This window comes from Ursus maritimus, unplaced genomic scaffold, assembly GCF_017311325.1.
Source record: "Ursus maritimus isolate PB19 unplaced genomic scaffold, ASM1731132v1 scaffold_6, whole genome shotgun sequence".
Lineage (NCBI taxonomy): Eukaryota > Metazoa > Chordata > Mammalia > Carnivora > Ursidae > Ursus > Ursus maritimus.
This window is the reverse complement of record NW_024426774.1, coordinates 1,320,741-1,338,414: the sequence shown is the minus strand read 5'-3', so window position 1 is coordinate 1,338,414 and position 17,674 is coordinate 1,320,741. Positions and strand designations below refer to the sequence as shown.

The following is a 17,674-nucleotide window of genomic DNA, read 5'->3' as shown; positions in this document are numbered from 1 at the left end:
GTCTCCTTCTGTGAGCCGTCTGGAAGGGTGCTAGATGCAGGCCGTGGAGCTGAGTGGTAGGGCCCTTGCTGGGGAGGTCGGATCCAGAGGGGACGGTGCCTGAACAGCGGGGTGCATCGGGTGCAGGCTGAGCCAGGTGCTGCAGGGTGGCAGGAAGGCCTGAGGAGAGCAGTACATCACTATCAGGCCTCCCTGGGTCTGTCTTCTCTCCACACCGTCTCCTGGGAAAGGACAGAGCTAAGACAACGATGCGGTATCCTGTCTGCCCTGCTTTCTGCGGGGCCTGAGGTGTGCAGGGCCGCCGTGAGCTGGCCCGCAAGCCCTGGTGCATATGGCTGGGATGTTATAAGAGAGCTGCCCGGTGTGACCCCGCTCACCAAGGTCTCAATGTGGTGCACATGGGGGAGGGGCAGAAGAGAGTCCCTGTTGGGATGTGTGCTGCATTTCCTTTCCCGATCCTTCTAAAAGCTAGGTAATTCTAGTGTTTGGTTAAAGCCTACAGAGTCCTGCGAGTCTCGCTGGCGGTTTGAACTAGAAGCCGCCACTGCACGGGTGCAGAGGCGAGACGCGAGCTCCATGAGGGGCAGAAGGGAGAGGCGCTCCTGGGGGGGACCTGCGTGGGGGCATGCGTGGAGCTTGAGCACTGAAGGCAGGGTGTTGTGGAACAGACTGGGTCGGGGGGTTGCAACGGAGAGACTGTTGAGGCCGTGTGCAAGGTGCTGGGGTGGCTGTGGGGTGAAGTCACTCCAAGTGATGCCGGCTCTCTCTTCAGCAAGCCTTGGCTTTGTCACAAGACAAGAGGGTTTCTGTTTATCCAGAGGGGGGATTTCGTTCATGAAAGTTCCCAGTGATTGTCAAGGACAGGTAGTTTGTGTCAGTGGAACAGGGACGGTGGGTGGTTTGGCGAGGGTCCTTCCTGGGACATGACTGACAGGTGCACCCTCCCCAGGCTCGGCGCTGTGCGGTGAGTCCTCGGCTCAGCCCGGGGCACCCTCGCAGGGGGAGAGGGCCAGATCGCCACAGCCCTGCGGCCCCTCGGAGGAGGGCAGGGCCCCCGGGGAGAGACAGAGGCCCCAAGCGAGTCGGGGGCCACCGTCGGTCATCAGCAGGCACAGCCCTGGGCTGGCCCCCCAGCCGGACTCTGGCCTAAGAGCCAGCCAGAGGAGCGTCCAGGTGTCGGTCACCCCGTCGTCCTCCCAGCTGTCCTCCTCGGGCTCCTCCTCCTCGTCCGTGGCCCCCGCGGCCGGCACGCTTGTCCTGCAGGCCTCCCAGTGCTCCATGACCAAGGCCTGCCGGCAGCCCCCCATCGTCTTCCTGCCCAAGCTGGTGTACGACATGGTCACGGCCACCGACAGCAGCGGCCTGCCCAAGGCCACCTCGCTCCTGCCCTCGCACTCGGTCATGTGGGCCAGCTCCTTCCGCCCCCTGCTCAGCAAGACGATGACGTCCACGGAGCAGTCCCTCTACTACCGGCAGTGGACGGTGCCACGGCCCAGCCACATGGACTACGGCAACCGCGCCGAGGGCCGCGTGGACAGCTTCCACCCGCGCAGGCTGTTGCTCAGCGGGCCCCCGCAGGTGGGTGCTGCCCCGGTGGGGCCTGGCTGCGTGGGTTTCTCGTGTTCACACCGGGGGTCAGAGGTCGGGACCTGCTTGCTGCCCACGGCTGGCTGACTTCCAGGCTCGGACCTCAGGTTCTTGCCTGGGTGATGTGGGGGCGGAGAGTGTCTCTGTGGGTGCTTCTCCTTCAGACCCTAACTCTGCTCTGCCCACATTAGTTCATTTGGTCCCCATGGCCAGTCTGTGCCAGTTAGACCCCGCCCCGCCCGCCCTGGGTTCTGCACTGGAAGGTTTTGGTGAAACGTAAGGGGGAGGCAGGAGGCCTGTCCCTATCCCAACCTCTCACTGCGCTCTGTTTTCCTAACACCGGAAGACCGTTGCGGTTGTCCAAATGGCAGACATCTGCCAAGTGTTGGGACCCTGTGATGATGACCGTGTCACATCTTGGAAAGGGCTTTGTCAGAACAGTGCAGAGGTGGGAGGTGGGCTCTGGAGTGGGCACGAATTCTGCCTCAGACAACACCTGGCACCCTGGGCAGGGTCCAGCCTTCCCCGTGCCTCAGTGTCCTCTCTGAGAATGAGGAAAAGAGTCGCACTTGAGTCAGAGACGTGAGCGTTAAATGAGAGAATAACCGCAGGGCACCTGGAGTACAGCCTGACCACAGAGAGCATGTGGGGTTAGTGACTTCTGTCTTCACGCCCATCAGTACCGTCCTGCCCCATTTCAAGGTGTGCCGCCTTCGGACTCAGCCTGTTCATTTCGTTAAGTCTGCTCTAAGAAATACAAACCTGCAAAAATAGGTATAAGAATGCTCATTTTAGAAGTGTTTATGATACTAAGAAACCAAACTGGAAGCATCTGAAGTTCCATTGGTCGAGGCTGGTTGAATAAATTTGGGCACAAGCGTATCACACAGTTCAGCCATAGGAAGTTGGAGAGAGATCTCTATACCGACGTTGAAAGTTCTCGAAGGTTTTAAATTGAAAAAATTGAAATAGAAACAATCAAGTTACAGAGTAATATATACACGGTGTAACATCAATTAGGAAAATAAGTATCAGTGTGTATGTATACGTGTCTGTGTGTGAAAAACCAAAAAATCCCTGGCGGGATTGCCACTGAAGAGGACGTGGGCTTTGTAAACACTCGTCTTCATTGTCACTGTGTTTCTTGAATGTTTGAGGGAGCATATGTTACCTTTTATAAAGTTGAAAAAGGGGATCCTGGTTTCTCCATACTGTCATGTTATGGGATGTTACTGTAAAAACTTTCACCCATTTGATATATAAAAAAAAATAGTATATTATAGGCTAGGACACCATGAGTCTTAGTTCACTTTGGTCACAGGTGTTAAATGGGCAATAGCAATCAAATTATGCAAGATTCTTTTTTTTCTTTTTTTTTTTTTTTGAGAGAGAGAGTGAGAAAGAGAGAGCATGTGACAGGGAGGGGCAGAGGGAGAGGTGGAGAGCACATCTCAAGCAGGCTTCATGCCCAGCACAGGGCCTGATGTGGACCTTGATCTCTTGACCCTGAGATTATGACCTAAACCGAAATCCAGAGTTGGACGCTTCACCGAATGAGCCATCCAGGAGCCCCTGTACAAGGTTCTTTTGAGACATTATTATGCTTTATATGGGCAGTTCATTTTTTTGAGGCAACCTTTCTTCAATTTGTGATTAAAGTCCTGTTTCTGACAGCTTGGAAAATGTGGTTAGGTGTCTGCCTTCGACTCAGGTCATGACCCTGGGGTGTTGGGATCAAGTCCCACATTATGCTCCTTGCTCAGCGGGGAGCCTGCTTCTCCCGTTCCCTCTGCCTCTTGCTCTCCCTGCTTGTTCTTTCCCTCTCCCTCCCTCTCTCTCTGGCAAATAAATAAATAAAATTAAAAAAAAAATACAAAACATGAAAGTCGAGATGCAGTGCCATGATTTATAAGCAGGCGGCCCTGCTGCTCACGGGAGCCCCTCTGTGGTCTGCCATGCTTCTTTACGTCACATGTCCCATCACATGGCTCTGCACCCCCCCCCCCCCCCCCGGCCGGCTCTTGCTTTAATGAGGTGGGGTATTTGCAAGAGATAGGACAGGAAGCAGGTCTGGTGCTCCAGCCAGTGCTCGCACATAGACAGAGTGTTGACTCCGATTTTAATGTCTTCACAGATTGGGAAGACAGGTGCCTACCTGCAGTTCCTCAGTATTTTGTCCAGAATGCTCATCCGACTGACGGAAGTGGACGTTTATGATGAAGAAGAGATCAATCTCCGTGAGTTATGCGTTGGTGACACGTGGGCGTGGAATCCTCTTTAATCCGTTTCCCCGATGACTTTGTGTCTTTTGCCCTCTAGTGGAATTCTCAGATCAGTGATCCCACTCATCCCAGGGGCCTTGAGGGCTGTGTTTCTCTCTCCCTTGTTTGCCGTCGTTTTGCTCAATATCAGAAGAGCGCCTGGGAGGCCTTCGTGGAGATACAATTACTCCACTAAAAATAACCGCGGTTTACTGCGCGTCTTCCAAGCGTCCAGCACTGTGCTGGATACTTTACATAAATTGCCATATTTAACTTTCTGCACATCCCAATGAGAATAATTGCTTATTTCCTGATCAGGAACATGGTCAGGGGCCCGGCTGGGAGACGGCAGAGCAAAACCGGATTTGATGGCCGCTTCTAGAAAGCAGGGCTGGCTAGCTGGGGAGGTTCCCACTCAGGCAGCTGAGCGCGTAGGTCTGTATCTTAGGGCAAAATGGACGTGTATGTGGGGAAAAGCCATTCCTCATTCAGGGAACAGAACTCGCCCTGACTGAGGTACGACTCTCTCTGAACATCTGTTTTGTGCTCCACAACCGCCTCATACGTTCTTCCAGTGGCTCATCTACTTGGTCTGGTTACTGAACCTGTTGCTTTGGAATTAAAATTTGTGTGAGGGGTCCTGTGTTGCAAAGAAAGGGAACCAGTACATTGCACTGGCATCCAAATAGCACTTGTTTTTAAAAATTTTTATTGTATACATGTAAAGTGTACAACTTGATCTGATATATGTGTCATACATTGTGAAATCACCACTACGATCCAGCTAATTGGTATGTTCGTAGTTCCCATGTTCATTGCAGTGTTATTCACCGTAGGCAAGATGCACAAATAACGGTATGTTGTCCGTTGATGGATAAATGTCCATCCGCAGATGGATGGATAAAGAAAAGCGTGGTCTGTGCGCACAATGGGATATCATTCAGCCTTAAAAGAGAAGAAAGTCCTGCCATTTGCAAACACTTCTTTAGATGGTCTTGACTGTGTTTGAGTTTTGACTTGGAGAAAATTCGGAACCAAGGAAGCCCCTCCATCCCTTAGTCTTTCCTTTGAAGGATAGAGGAGGGAGGCTCTTTGTCCAAGCTCTGAGTGTTCACACCTCCCCCCTCACAGTTTGGAACTGAATTTCAGATGAAAATCAGCAGACCTGCTGAGTTTCCGTGTCCTCACTTTCTTGGCTATCCCAATAACAAAGACAGGATTTGAACCCAGTTTGTTAAACTTCAAAGCCCAATTTCTCAGAAACTCTCTTATTGCCTTGGTTTGCTCTTTGGTAAAGCATGGATAATTGCTATTTTATGGGGTGTCGTGAAGACTAATGTGATATGAAGCACTGAGCACATACCATGGATATAAAAATCAGTATGTTATGTAATTTGAGTTGGACCGTCTAGCTTTTTTTACTTTCTTAGCCAACAAGCATTGAGTGAGCATCATAAATATAACACCAGTTATGATGTAAGATGTAAGACAGAATTTCGGCCATGAGTGGTGTTGGCATTCAGAAGGGAGAAACCAACGGGCTTGAACACTTAGGCTTTCTAGAGGTTTAGTGATAGGAGTTGGCCTTATTGGCTGCGTAGGTTTAGGTGTCAGACAAGAATGAGAACTATGTTAGGTTCCATTGGCGGTGGGAACCAGTGTGCTACATATAGGGGGGTGGGACCGGGGGGAAGCACAGAGCAAGCAGTAGGTATATTGGAAGTCCGCGTGGGAACCAGAAATGCAAACCCCCCCCCACAGGGAACATGGCACAGGCCATAGATAAGAGGTAGACCCGAAGGCACCTCTTGCTTCTTTAGAACAATCCTGAAGATGTGATATGTTCCAGGAGCCTTCGAGACACAGTAGCATTCTCTGGTAACCCGTGGACTCAGCGACCGTTCTACCGCAAGCATCGCCCTTGTACACATTTAAAAATCAGTCATTCTCACTTCCTAGTTTGTCACCTGTCTGTGTTTCTACCGATCTTACAGGTCTCAGAGAGGAATCAGATTGGCATTACCTCCAGCTCAGCGACCCCTGGCCAGACCTGGAGCTGTTCAAGAAGTTGCCTTTCGACTACATTATTCATGACCCGAAGTACGAAGACGCCAGTCTGATTTGTTCCCATCTTCAGAGCATAAAGAGCGAAGGTCAGCCTTAGAAACATCTTGCGCCACCTTCCTCCAGAGTATGTAGGAAGAGCCTCTTAGAGGGCTGCGCCGCACTGTGCTGACGATGAGCTCAGTTGTCTGGTGGTGGGAAAGAACCAGCGGTGCCTGGGAGAGAACTGAGGCTCCTGCCTCAGTGGACAGGAAGGGCTCTTCCTGAGAAGTCAAGCTGGCGGCTCCATGCGTGCGGACAGGGATGAGCGTGCCCCTGGGGTGTGTCGTGGCCAGAATATCTTCAAGGTTCTGGCTAGTAGGGGTATGAGACACGGACGTTAATGTACGAATGAAAGGCACATATTTCCCTCTCTACCCTCAGTGTCTTGTTTCCCCTTCTCCTTCAGGGACCACGGACTTTCAAGGTATTAGGACCCCACAGGGCATCAGGGTCACCGGCAGGAGACGTCGGAGATGAGTGGGCTAGTGTGATTTTAAGCACAGACTGGGAAAGTTGGATGAGTGGAAAGGGAAGGATACTCACCAGACTCACTGTCAAACCACGAATTCTGTCTTCTATCTGAAGCATTTTCACTGACCATTCCTTTGCACAGACTGGTCTCTAACCCAGGTTTAGGGTTAAAATCTTAATCTTGCTAAGTCATTTGGCAAACCAGAGGCGATTCCTCTGCAATACGACACATGCGTATGAAGTTGGCAGTCCATTTGCGTCGTCCTGGAGTGAATCCATGAATCTGTGTTTATGTTTGTCGGTCCGTTTAGTAAGGCCCCTTGTGAACACAGTCTGTTAGTTTCTCCCGCTCAGTCTCTGCTGTTTCTGACCAGCTGAGTCACCCCGGGGCCCAGGCAGGCGCCCAGGCAGGCGCAGTCACACGAAATCCTGTGACAGCATCTCAGTCCATTGCGATGTGAACAGGCAGCGGAGGGCCTGCGTGTTCTGCCTTCTGCTCTGTGATGCTGGCGTTTCCTGCAGACAGGGGGATGTCCCGGAAGCCCGAGGAGCTCTACGTGCGGCGTCAGACGGCGCGCATGAGGCTGTCCAAGTACGCGGCGTACAACACGTACCACCACTGCGAGCAGTGCCACCAATATATGGGCTTCCACCCCCGCTACCAGGTAGGCCGCAGGGCACGGGGCTCGTCTCCAGGAGCCCTGCAGGCAGCTCTCCCGCGTGGTTCATTTTGGCCGACACTATTGGTTCTCTATTCTCCTGATGTTTTCAGGTTTCATCCCAGAGCGGGACATGGAAAGTTCTAGAAGCCTTTGCTTCCGGGTCTACTTGTATCTCCATTTCCCTTCTGTAATCTGCAAAATTATTGCTGACACCACAGAAATAATGATTCTCCTGGGATCGCACATTTGCTAGCGGCACAGTTAACTGTGCGTGTCTTCATTTTCTTTATGTTCGAGCAATTTCCAGACTCAGTTCTGTGCAGCAGACACTGAGTGCTGATGTCCCAGTCATAGAGATGAATAAACTCTGTCCCCATGGTCAAGACTCACAGTCTGGGGACGGAGATGCACGTGCACAAAACCTCAGAACAGTGAAGCGCTAGCAGGAAGGGCAGTACGGTTGCGCATAGAAATCATGTAGGGAAGGAGAGTTTGCACTTACTGAGCACCTACTGCATGCCAGGCAATGTGCTAGGCACTTTTGATAGGTCAGTACTTCCTCTAACCTTTTCACATAATAGGAAATGATACTTACTTTAGACACTGGGGTAAATGGATAAGGCTACTGACCCCAGGCTCTGGCTGTCCCAGGTCTGGCTGGTCACCTGGAGGGGTCAGTGTTCAAGCCACATCTGTCATCCATGCAACACGCACCGGAGAGGAAACTGTCCTGTCTGGTTTCTTACTTAATTCTCAATAAAACCCCGCAAGGCAATAACATTATCCCCATTTTATAAATGAAGATACTATCTTGGGCGGGGAGTGGAGAATCAATAAGGATTTGCCAAGGGACCGAGGCAGGCAGGAGAGGGAGCCGTGTCTGCACTAGAGGGGAGACATGGGGTCTCTCTGGGGGAGTTAGAAGTGAGTTTAGTCGGGCATCACTGGACCCTAAAGTGCAAGGCGTGAGTGGTCCCAGGAGAGGACACTGGGAAGGTGGGGCAGAGAGCATGCCACAAAAGGCATCAGGTTCAGTCAGAGAAGGACAAATGCCATAAGATTTCACTCCTATGTGGGATTTAAGAAACAAAACAGATGAATGTAGTGGGGAAGGAAGGGAAAAATAAGGTAAACACAGGGAGGTAAACCATAAGAGACTCTTAACTCTAGGGAACAAGCTGAGGGTTGCTGGAGAGGAGGTGAGGGGATGGGGTAACTGGGGGATGGGCATTAGGAGGGCACGTGTTGGAATGAGCCCTTGGTGTTGTATGCAATGGGTGAGTCACTAAATTCTACCCCTGAAACTAATAATACATTCTATATGTTAACTAAATTGAATTTAAATAAAACATTTTAAGAAGAGGCATCAGGTGCTGTGGGGAGGGTGGAACGGGGACCGTTCAGGGAGAACTCCCAGGAGCGGCCTGGATGGGGGCAAAGCTTCATTCCGTGTAGTCTCTTAGCAGCCATGTGCAAGTTCACAGAGGGCCTGTGAGGCCGGTCATGAAGAAACAAGTAGCAGGCAGGATTTAATGTTTAGTGTTTCATTTCAGACCTAAGTAAGGGAAAGGGGAGGAAGGAGCAGCTGGGGCAGCAGGAGGTGGCAGGAGCCAGTCAGACACCTATGAAGCCCACAAGGGTGTTAGGATACCTCATGCCCTTGACTGTTGCCAGAACATTCTACGGCAGCCTGAGCACGGGCTTGCCAGCTCTGTCCCTTTTGCAGAGGGGGACAGCAGACAGTGGCTTTAATTTTCCCAAGTCGGCCTGGTCTGGAGCTCGGCTGTCACTGAAGTAGCATCAAGACTGATTTTTTTTTTTAAACTATTCCATTTTACTGGAGACAAAATTAGAAAATGCATATGAGCAGTTTTTTTAAAGAATTAAAAATAGTCAGTAATTCTATTTGTTCCAGATAAGCTGTCCTAACATTTCCTCCTTGGAAATGAAATTTTCCTTTCAAAGCAGAGAAAATATAAGTGAAAACATTCTCTTACTTTTAAAATTTAAAGAACGAAAGGAGACTCATGGGTTTTAGTCACGGTCACGTCAGTCGGTGTCCACAGTGAATTAACAGAACCGAGCTCCGGAGACCCTGGGCTCCGGCTGGACTGTGCCCCCGTCTCCGGGGGCGCTCAGGTCTGGGGGCCATGGTTGAAGGGGACTTAGAACCAGGCCATGTGAGGAGTGCTGAAGGGCACACACCCGTTCCCTGCTGGCCTTTCCAGCCTCAATTCCCCCTGCTGTCTTTCCCCCTCTCTCAAGCCTCCCTGGTCTTTTTTATGAAGCTTCCTCAGTTACAACCCCCTTTTCTCCCTCCCCAAGTCAGCATCTATTTCTGTCTCATCTCTGCTCCCAAGGGGCTCTGTGGTTCTAGCGGAGTCACAGAAGGCGTTTATAGCTGGTATGTCCTGTGTGGTCCGCCCTCTCCAGGCCTTGGGGATTCTCAGGAGTGCAGAGCACATGCTAGCTGCAGGTCTGGGGAGGGGCTGTCCACTGGAGGTGGAGAGGGGTCTGGGAAGGAGGCTTGGACAGAGTCATGTGGCACGGGGTCACGGGGGATCACATCAGGGGGCAGTGCAGGCAGACAAGGGGTGAGGGGACATGAGGCTAGGCCTGGGCATAGGAGCGAGCCCAAGATCTCTGAGTGTCAGTTTCCACATCCATATAGTGGGAATGGGATGGTACCTGCTTCATAGGATTGTTCGTTATAGCGCCGAAGGTTTGGAAGGGGGCCCAGACAGAGTGAGTGTGGCAGAATTGTACAAGTGTATGCACTTACACAGTTTTATTAATATGTTGCTAAGCGTAATGCCTGTGATGGAAAAATATGTTTATTAGAATTAAAAATGAGATCTATGGTGTGAATGCTTTTGTTGGAAACCTAGCACACCTCTGGGTCAAATCCAGAGTCAGGAAGGGGTTGGCACTTAAAGGGGCATCACTGGGTGAAGCACGGTCTTAATTAAGGATGGGGAGGGCTGAGTGGGTGTGGGCTCCAGTGTGTTTGCAAGACCTGTGTGTCCACACTTCATACGGGAGGCAACCTGTGGGCGGGTTTCTTGTGCTGTGGGGCAGGCGCAATGAGCTTTGTGTTGTCATGCCCACGATGGGCCTGGGTTCTCCTGGGAAGTCACAGCAGACTCTGATGACAAGCTCTGTCCTTTCCCCTCGTGCCTCAGCTCTATGAATCCACCCTGCACGCCTTTGCCTTCTCCTACTCCATGCTAGGAGAGGAGATCCAACTCCACTTCATCATCCCCAAGTCCAAGGAGCACCATTTTGTCTTCAGCCAACCCGGGGGCCAGCTGGAGAGCATGCGGCTGCCCCTCGTCACTGACAAGGTACTGGCTCTGAGTCCGGGGGGTGACATCACGGTGGCTGTGAGTGACCGTTGTGCCAGAGACCTGGAGACTGTAGCTGCCTGATGAATCGGGCAGGTGGGGCAGGTGGGGACCGATACGAGTGTAGAAGGAGCTAGGCCATATGACTTAAGTCATCCAGAATAGCCTGTACTCAGCACGCAGTCGAGGCTAATTTGGCAGGGTAATGCATTCGGGTGATCGATGTATGCTAGTTCGTTTGGGTTGCATAAGAAAACCATTCCCAAACAAGCACTTAACTTAGCTTCTGATTCTCTGGGCTGGCAGCTTGGGCTCGGTCCTGCTGTGCGGTGACCCTGGCTTGGATGCGCTCACTCATGCCTGTGCTTAGCTACCAGGGGGGCTCGGGGTAGCCAGGCAGGGGTAGTCTCCGTGGGATGCCCGTCCCATCTCTGCTCCCTGTGGTCTCTCCTCCTCCACCAGCCGCCAGCCCCGTGAGAGGGTTCTAAGAGACGGCAGAGTGTCGGTTCTCTGGAGGCCAGGCTTGGAACTGGCATACCATCATTTGCACTGTTTCGTTGGTAAAAGCAAGTCTCCAAACTTAGCTGGATTCAGTGAGTGTGGAAATGGGCTCCATCTTTTGATGGAAGATGGTGCAGAGTCACATTTTAAAGGGAGGGGAATGATTGTGACCATATTACAAACACCTTCCCTTGTTATTCCAATATTTTCCAGAGCCAAGAATATATAAAAAGTCCGACATTCACTCCAACCACTGGCCGTCACGAACACGGACTCTTTAACCTGTACCATGCCATGGATGGTGCCAGCCATTTGCACGTGCTGGTCGTCAAGGAGTATGAAATGGCTATTTATAAGAAATACTGGCCCAACCACATCATGCTGGTGCTCCCGAGTATCTTCAACAGTGCTGGAGTTGGTAGGCATTGCTTCACTCACCCTTCTCGGTATAATTTCTGTGAACGGAGACTTGGGAGAATATTCTAGAGATGAACGTGCTTAACATTTTTCGTCAAGCTTTTTGATTTTTAAAGCTGTTTTCATCTGCCAGAATATTCTTTCTTCTTTGATGTTTGGCTATTGATGTAATTCACATTCTCAGTGATGAGCAAGGAGAGGCAGACGTGTGTGTGCAGGTTGGTGATGGAGATGAGGACCGTCGGGAGCTGGCTGGTCTCGGGTGGGCCTTGATGAGCCGCTGTAATTCTGACCGGGGCTTTGGTCCTGTGTGGGTGTCCACGGAGGACAGACCAGAGAGTGGGAGTGGTTTTGCCCATTGCAGGTGCCGCCCATTTCCTGATCAAGGAGCTGTCTTACCACAACCTGGAACTGGAGCGGAACCGGCAGGAGGAGCTCGGGATCAAGCCACAGGACATCTGGCCTTTCATCGTGATCTCCGACGACTCCTGTGTGATGTGGAACGTGGTGGACGTGGACTGTGGCGGGGAGAGAAGCAGGTGAGATACCCCCCCCCACACACACTGGGGGGATTCTCAACCACCGTCTGAAGACCACAAGGGACACCTCATCTTAGAAGGCATGGCGTGTGGCCGACAGGGCCCTGCATGTGGCAGGCTCCCTTTCTGAGCTCAGCTGTATTTTGAGTTTTTAATTTTGTTAAAGTTGTATTGATGTACGATTCATACAGAAAAACACACAATATATATGGTCAGTATAAAACATCTACAGGGGCGCCTGGGTGGCTCAGTCTCTCCCTCTCCCTCTGCTCCCCCCCCCCCATTCAAGTGCACGAGCACACACACTCTCTCTCTCTCTCTCTCAAATAAATAAATAAATCTTTTTAAAAAATAAAAAATAAAGTATCTAGAAAAAAAGAAAGTAATGATACATATCCAGAAATTTTCACACCGAACACCCATTTAACCAACTCCTCTTTGAAGAAATGGAACATCATACGTGCCCCAAAAATTCTCTCCTGTAGCCTTCCAGACCCTCCCTGCTCCCCCAGACTAATTCCTAACGCCCAGGTGTATTGTGGTTTGCTGTGAGACATTAGGGTAACAACAAATCTTTCTGGGTTCTAGTTTCCTCCTCTTTAGAAGGGGCGCTAAGACCAGTGCTGGGGGGTTGTCGTGAGGGTATCTAAGACTGAATGGTGTGCCCGGGGGTGCCAGTAGAGCAGCGCGAGGTAGATAGAGACTCCTGGCATCACTGGTAAAGTAGTTCCTTTTGTGATGTCGCCACATGAGTGTTTCAGTTTAGTGTTGCCTGATTATTTTTGGCTTTTTTTTTTTTTTGAAGATTTTATTTATTAGAGAGTGTGCACCTGTATGGGCAGGGCTAAGAGCAGAGGCAGAGGGAGAAGCAGATTCCCCGCTGAGCAGGGAGCCCGACTCGGGGCTCAATCCCAGGACCCCAGGATCATGACCTGAGCCGAAGGCAGATTCTTAACCGACTGAGTCACCCAGGCACCCTTTGTTTTTGTTTTTTTTAAAGAGACATTAGGTTCATTTGCTTCTTTTATGTTAATGATGTCCTTGTGTAACAATGACCATTGATCGCTGTTTTTCTAGAAAAAAATGTTTCTAAATGATAGAGCCGCATGTGGCTCAGGGGAGCAGCGATTCCTCTCTGCTTTCAGTATTCTCCCAGACACTCTTCCAAAGGCAAGAGCTTGGCTGAGGGCTGAGACGAGAAGAGAACTGGCTTTCATTCTGCCTTCCCAGCAGTTAACGTCCTGGAATGTTGGGGCTGGCCAGGCCCCTGGGGACTTTATTGAAGCCCCTTGGTGGGGGGAAAGCTGGGGTCCAGAAGAGTTACACTGTAATGAATCATCGAGCCTTACATCGGAAACCGGGGATGTACTGTATGGTGACTAACATAATATAATAAAAAATCATTTAAAAAAAAAAAAAAGAAGAGTTACACTGCATGCCTGGGCCCAGCTCCTCGCCCTAGAGCCCCTGCCATCAGCCCCCTCCCTGGTCATCAGGTGTCCCTGTCATCTTCAGAGACGGCAGACACTGGCAGTCTGGGTGGGGGGTCTTTATACTCTACCTTCTTCCTTCCCATCCCCTCACTGGAATTCATGGTGGAAAGCTTGGCGCTCTCCCCACCACTTTACGTTCAGGTCTGTAAACTGGAAATGCAAAGTGTTTTAGCACAGGATGGGAAGAAGGGCCTCAAACACAGACAGCATTGTTTGAATCCAAGCCCTGTAGAGTCACACTGGCAGGTTATCAGAGCCTCTTTTTCCTCATTTGTAAAGCGGGGGTGACATGTCCACGGCATGAGATGGCCGTGAGGATAAATGATAGTGAATGTGACATGCCCAGCATGGCACCTGGCACTCGGGGGTGGTCTACCCACCGGCATATAAGCTCCCATTGGGAGAGCAGCCCCCAGTCCAGAGGGCCTTGCTGCTGCTGGCACCTCAACCCAGGGACGTGAATCTTCCTCTTTCGAGCAGGGAATTTTCCTGGTCAGAAAGAAACGTGTCTTTGAAGCACATCATGCAACACGTCGAGGCGTCCCCCAACATCACCCACTACGCCCTGATTGGCATGCGGAAGTGGTCCAGCAAGACCGGGGGCGGTGAGGTGCGCGAGCCCTTCTCCCGCTGCCACGTGCACGACTTCATCATCCTGAACGTGGACCTGACCCAGAATGTGCAGTACAACCAGAATCGGTGAGTCCTGCCGGGCTGACGGGCCGCAAGAGCAGCCCGCGGACCCAGGGCCCTCCTCTGCCCATAGCATTGGTCTGGCCCTGCTTTCAGCCCTCAATGTTTTTTTAAAAAATTTTGCAGTGTATAATTTTGTGGAGGGGAGGTTTGCATGAAAGCATGCAATTTCCTTCCTCAGTTCCCGTGATACTTTATTTAGTGACTTAACATATGTGCTACATTGTTACTCTTGCTTTTTTGGCTTCTTCTTGGAACACGTTGCTTCAAAACTAAAAAGTAACTTCCGTGTGATACTCTTTCCGGGTCTAGTCACAGAAGCGCTCCCATCTCAAGGATGACCCGCTTGCTAACGCTTATCGGGCATCTCCATAGGCCAAGCAGTGGGCACACCGCCAGCATGGCCCTTGTAGGAGTGTGGATCTGGAAGCCAGGCCGCCCTGCTGGGAATCTGGATTCTGCCACTTATCAGCTTTGCGATTCAGGCACAGGGCCTCCACCTCTGAGCCTTGTTTTCCTCGGCTGTAAAAAGTGGCTACTATTTTTATTCCGGGCAGTTTGTTGTTTTCTCTTTAACCAGTAGATGAAAACCAGTGTTCGTGGCGTCCCTCACGCAGCGCCTGTAGCATCGGCTCAGCACATGGGAGGGCTTCTGCAGTGTTAGCCTCGGGTATACGCTGCCCGCCCCGTGCAGACACATTACAGCTGGACCTGCTCTCCTTGTTTGTTTTGCCTTATTCACATGCCTACCCCGCCTCCAGAGCCCCCCCAACACAGGGGCTCACCCTCCGCGTGGCTGGTGGGGGCGTGCTGGGGGGCGGGGCCGCATCCAGTCCTATCGGCCACCTCTTCTGCTTCTGAGTAGGTTCATGTGTGACGATGTGGACTTCAACCTGCGTGTGCACAGCGCCGGCCTCCTGCTGTGCCGATTCAACCGCTTTAGCGTGATGAAGAAGCAGATTGCGGTGGGCGGGCACAGGTCCTTCCACATCACATCCAAGGTGAGCGCGCCCGCCCCGTCTGCTGCCGGGGCTGCTGTGCTGTGGAAACAGGCTGGGAGCTGGGGGGAGGCCTGTCCGTGGGGCGGGCTTGATCCCTGGCTGGCGTTAGTCAAGGGTTTTAACTGGGAAGCCTTGGGAAGGGAAACATGCCATCGGGTTTCTCTTGAGCTCGGATTCTGATCAGTCCCTGGTACACGTTCCGCCCGCACTCCCACCGCCGACCCAGCTGTGTGCGCTTGCCTGCCCGCGCACGTCCTCTCGCTGTTCTCTGTGCTCACTGGTCTGGCTTCCCTGCTGGACAGAGCTCCTGGGGGGCGGGGCGCCATGCTCATTTCTGGGCCCCTGGACAGTGTCTGGCCAAATAACCGAGCGGCAGCAGCAGGCTGGGTTGGTGGCTGTGCTGTCTGTGCATGAGCCAGCCTCCTGGTGGGGAGAAACGTGCTCTGATTATGTCCGTGTTGGCCGCAGAATTTGCGGTGGAAAGTCGCAGCAAACCCTCAGAGGCCTGTGTCTTCCAGGAAGCCACATGGGGCTGGGATGTCTCTCCGATCCCTGAGCGAGGGCACCATTCTCTGGTTTTTCCTTCCATCAAACCTTGAATGTTTCCCTAATAATGGACATCAGCCAGTCCCAGTGCCACCTGCCTCCTCCCAGCCTCTGTCCTTCCTTGTCTCCACTAACTCCTTATGTGGTTGCTTACTTGGCCTGAGCTGGGCCAGGTCTGAGTTCGGATACCAGTCCCAACCACCACCCATCTGCCCCTTCCCATCTGCAGGGAGTGAAGCCTTCTTCGAAAGGGAAAGTCCGTGCTCATTTCTCTTAAAAAGTAGCAAGACATTTAAGTAAAAGGTCTGTGCTTCCAGAAGAACTTGAGAATCATTAACTCCTACCCACCCCCCACCACTGAGATTTCTTATTGAAATTGTGTTAGATTGATTTTTCTAGACCAGACAGCTGGTTTTCTGCACGGAGTGATCCCTGTTACAGTTCTTCCCGATCACATTCATTAGTTTCACACGTCCCACTTTGGGAAAAGCCCAGTTTTTCTTAACAGAGAATTTTATGGCTGAAGGTTGGGTTCTCTGCTGCCAGCTCTACCCTGCGACAGAGTCTTCGGGGCCAGGGCCACTCCCCCCAGAAGCCTGGGAAGGGACCTCTGTGCTCCGGGTGGCTGGGAGTGGCTGACAGCACGCCTCCCCCCGCAGGTGTCCGACAACCCCGTGGCCGTCGTGCCGGCCCAGTACATCTGCGCCCCGGACAGCAAGCACACGTTCCTCGCGGCCCCCGCGCAGCTCCTGCTGGAGAAGTTTCTGCAGCACCACAGCTACCGCTTCTTCCCGCTCTCCCTGAAGAACCACAGCCACCCCGTGCTCTCGGTCGACTGCTACCTTAACCTGGGATCTCAGGTGACTTTCCGAGCGGGCCCCGCTGCGTCCGCGAGCTCACGAAATTCCTAAAACAGATGTGCCACCGTCCAGGACTCGGACTTGTAATTACCTACTGCTCAGTTCCTTTGCTCCTTTGTAGCTGAGAGAGTGCAAGCGCTTTGCCCCCAATATCATGAGTTAGGAATGAAAGCCGACTCTGATGCCAAAACACTTCTGATGTTCAGGGGAATTAATGAGTAGATACATCAGGAGAAGTGTCCTGCAATTGATTTCTAGGATTTAGATTTGGAAATAACACTAAATACCGTCTCTGCCCCCACCCCCTGCCCTGCCCCCAACAGCCTTGAGCTTGACCACGCAGTTAGTTGTCGTTAGATGCAAAACCTTAGCATCGTGTGGTTGAGGATTTCAGGGAAAACGATGGTTTCTCTTGGACTTCTTTTTCAGATTTCTGTGTGCTATGTGAGCTCCAGGCCCCACTCCCGAAACATCAGCTGCTCTGACTTCCTGTTTAGCGGACTCCTTCTGTACCTCTGTGATTCTTTTGTGGGAGCTAGCTTCTTGAAAAAGTTTCATTTTCTGAAAGGTAACTGCTCATAACTTTTTATCCTGGACCTTGATTTGAATGCGTTCATTACCCCGTGCATCTGAAGAGGTGACTTCTGGTCCTCGTCCTTATTTGCCAGTGGGTCACCTGAGGCTCAGAAAGGAAATATGACTGCCCCGATTATCCAGAAAAGTACAAGAAGGCTGGGATGTGATCCCAGGGTGGCTTTCTTGCCCTTGTACCTGTCTGGGTAGAGACGAGACACATCCCCTTTCTTTTAGGCGAAGAAATAGTTTCAACTTCTGTGTTCCTTTTCAGCCCAAATTCTTCACATCAGCACCCAGTTCCCTCAGACGTTCCTTCCTCCTGGTCCCTGAGCTCTTCCTCCTCGTCTCGGGGGTACTGCCTGCTCTTTGCCTTTTACTCTGACCTTCCTCCTTCTGTAGTTGTTGTCATGCTAGAGTGGTTACGAGTGACAGACATTCATCCTATAGGACGTAAAAAAACGGTTTCCAGCCAGCTGGGATCCCTCACCGATCTTCACTTAACCTCGGGCTACTTGGCTCTGACCTTCTCCAGCAGGTGTTTCCTGAGCACCAACGCTCTGTACGGTCTGGGAAGTAGTAAGAGGTTTCTAATACAGGCTTTGCCTTCGGGAAACATT

At 51.7% G+C, this 17,674-nt stretch overlaps 1 protein-coding gene across 1 annotated transcript in view; it reads left to right on the top strand.

Annotated features, from left to right (window-relative positions):
- The window catches only part of GREB1 (growth regulating estrogen receptor binding 1), a 71,447-nt gene that overhangs the window by 51,454 nt on the left and 2,319 nt on the right, over positions 1-17,674 (top strand). Inside the window, exons 22-31 of the mRNA XM_040622789.1 lie at positions 3,722-3,824; positions 5,843-6,001; positions 6,948-7,090; positions 10,270-10,431; positions 11,146-11,350; positions 11,714-11,888; positions 13,862-14,080; positions 14,940-15,075; positions 16,281-16,481; positions 16,911-17,049. Of these exons, the coding sequence (XP_040478723.1) occupies positions 3,722-3,824; positions 5,843-6,001; positions 6,948-7,090; positions 10,270-10,431; positions 11,146-11,350; positions 11,714-11,888; positions 13,862-14,080; positions 14,940-15,075; positions 16,281-16,481; positions 16,911-17,049 (1,642 nt within the window). The remainder of the gene's footprint in view (positions 1-3,721; positions 3,825-5,842; positions 6,002-6,947; positions 7,091-10,269; positions 10,432-11,145; positions 11,351-11,713; positions 11,889-13,861; positions 14,081-14,939; positions 15,076-16,280; positions 16,482-16,910; positions 17,050-17,674) is intronic.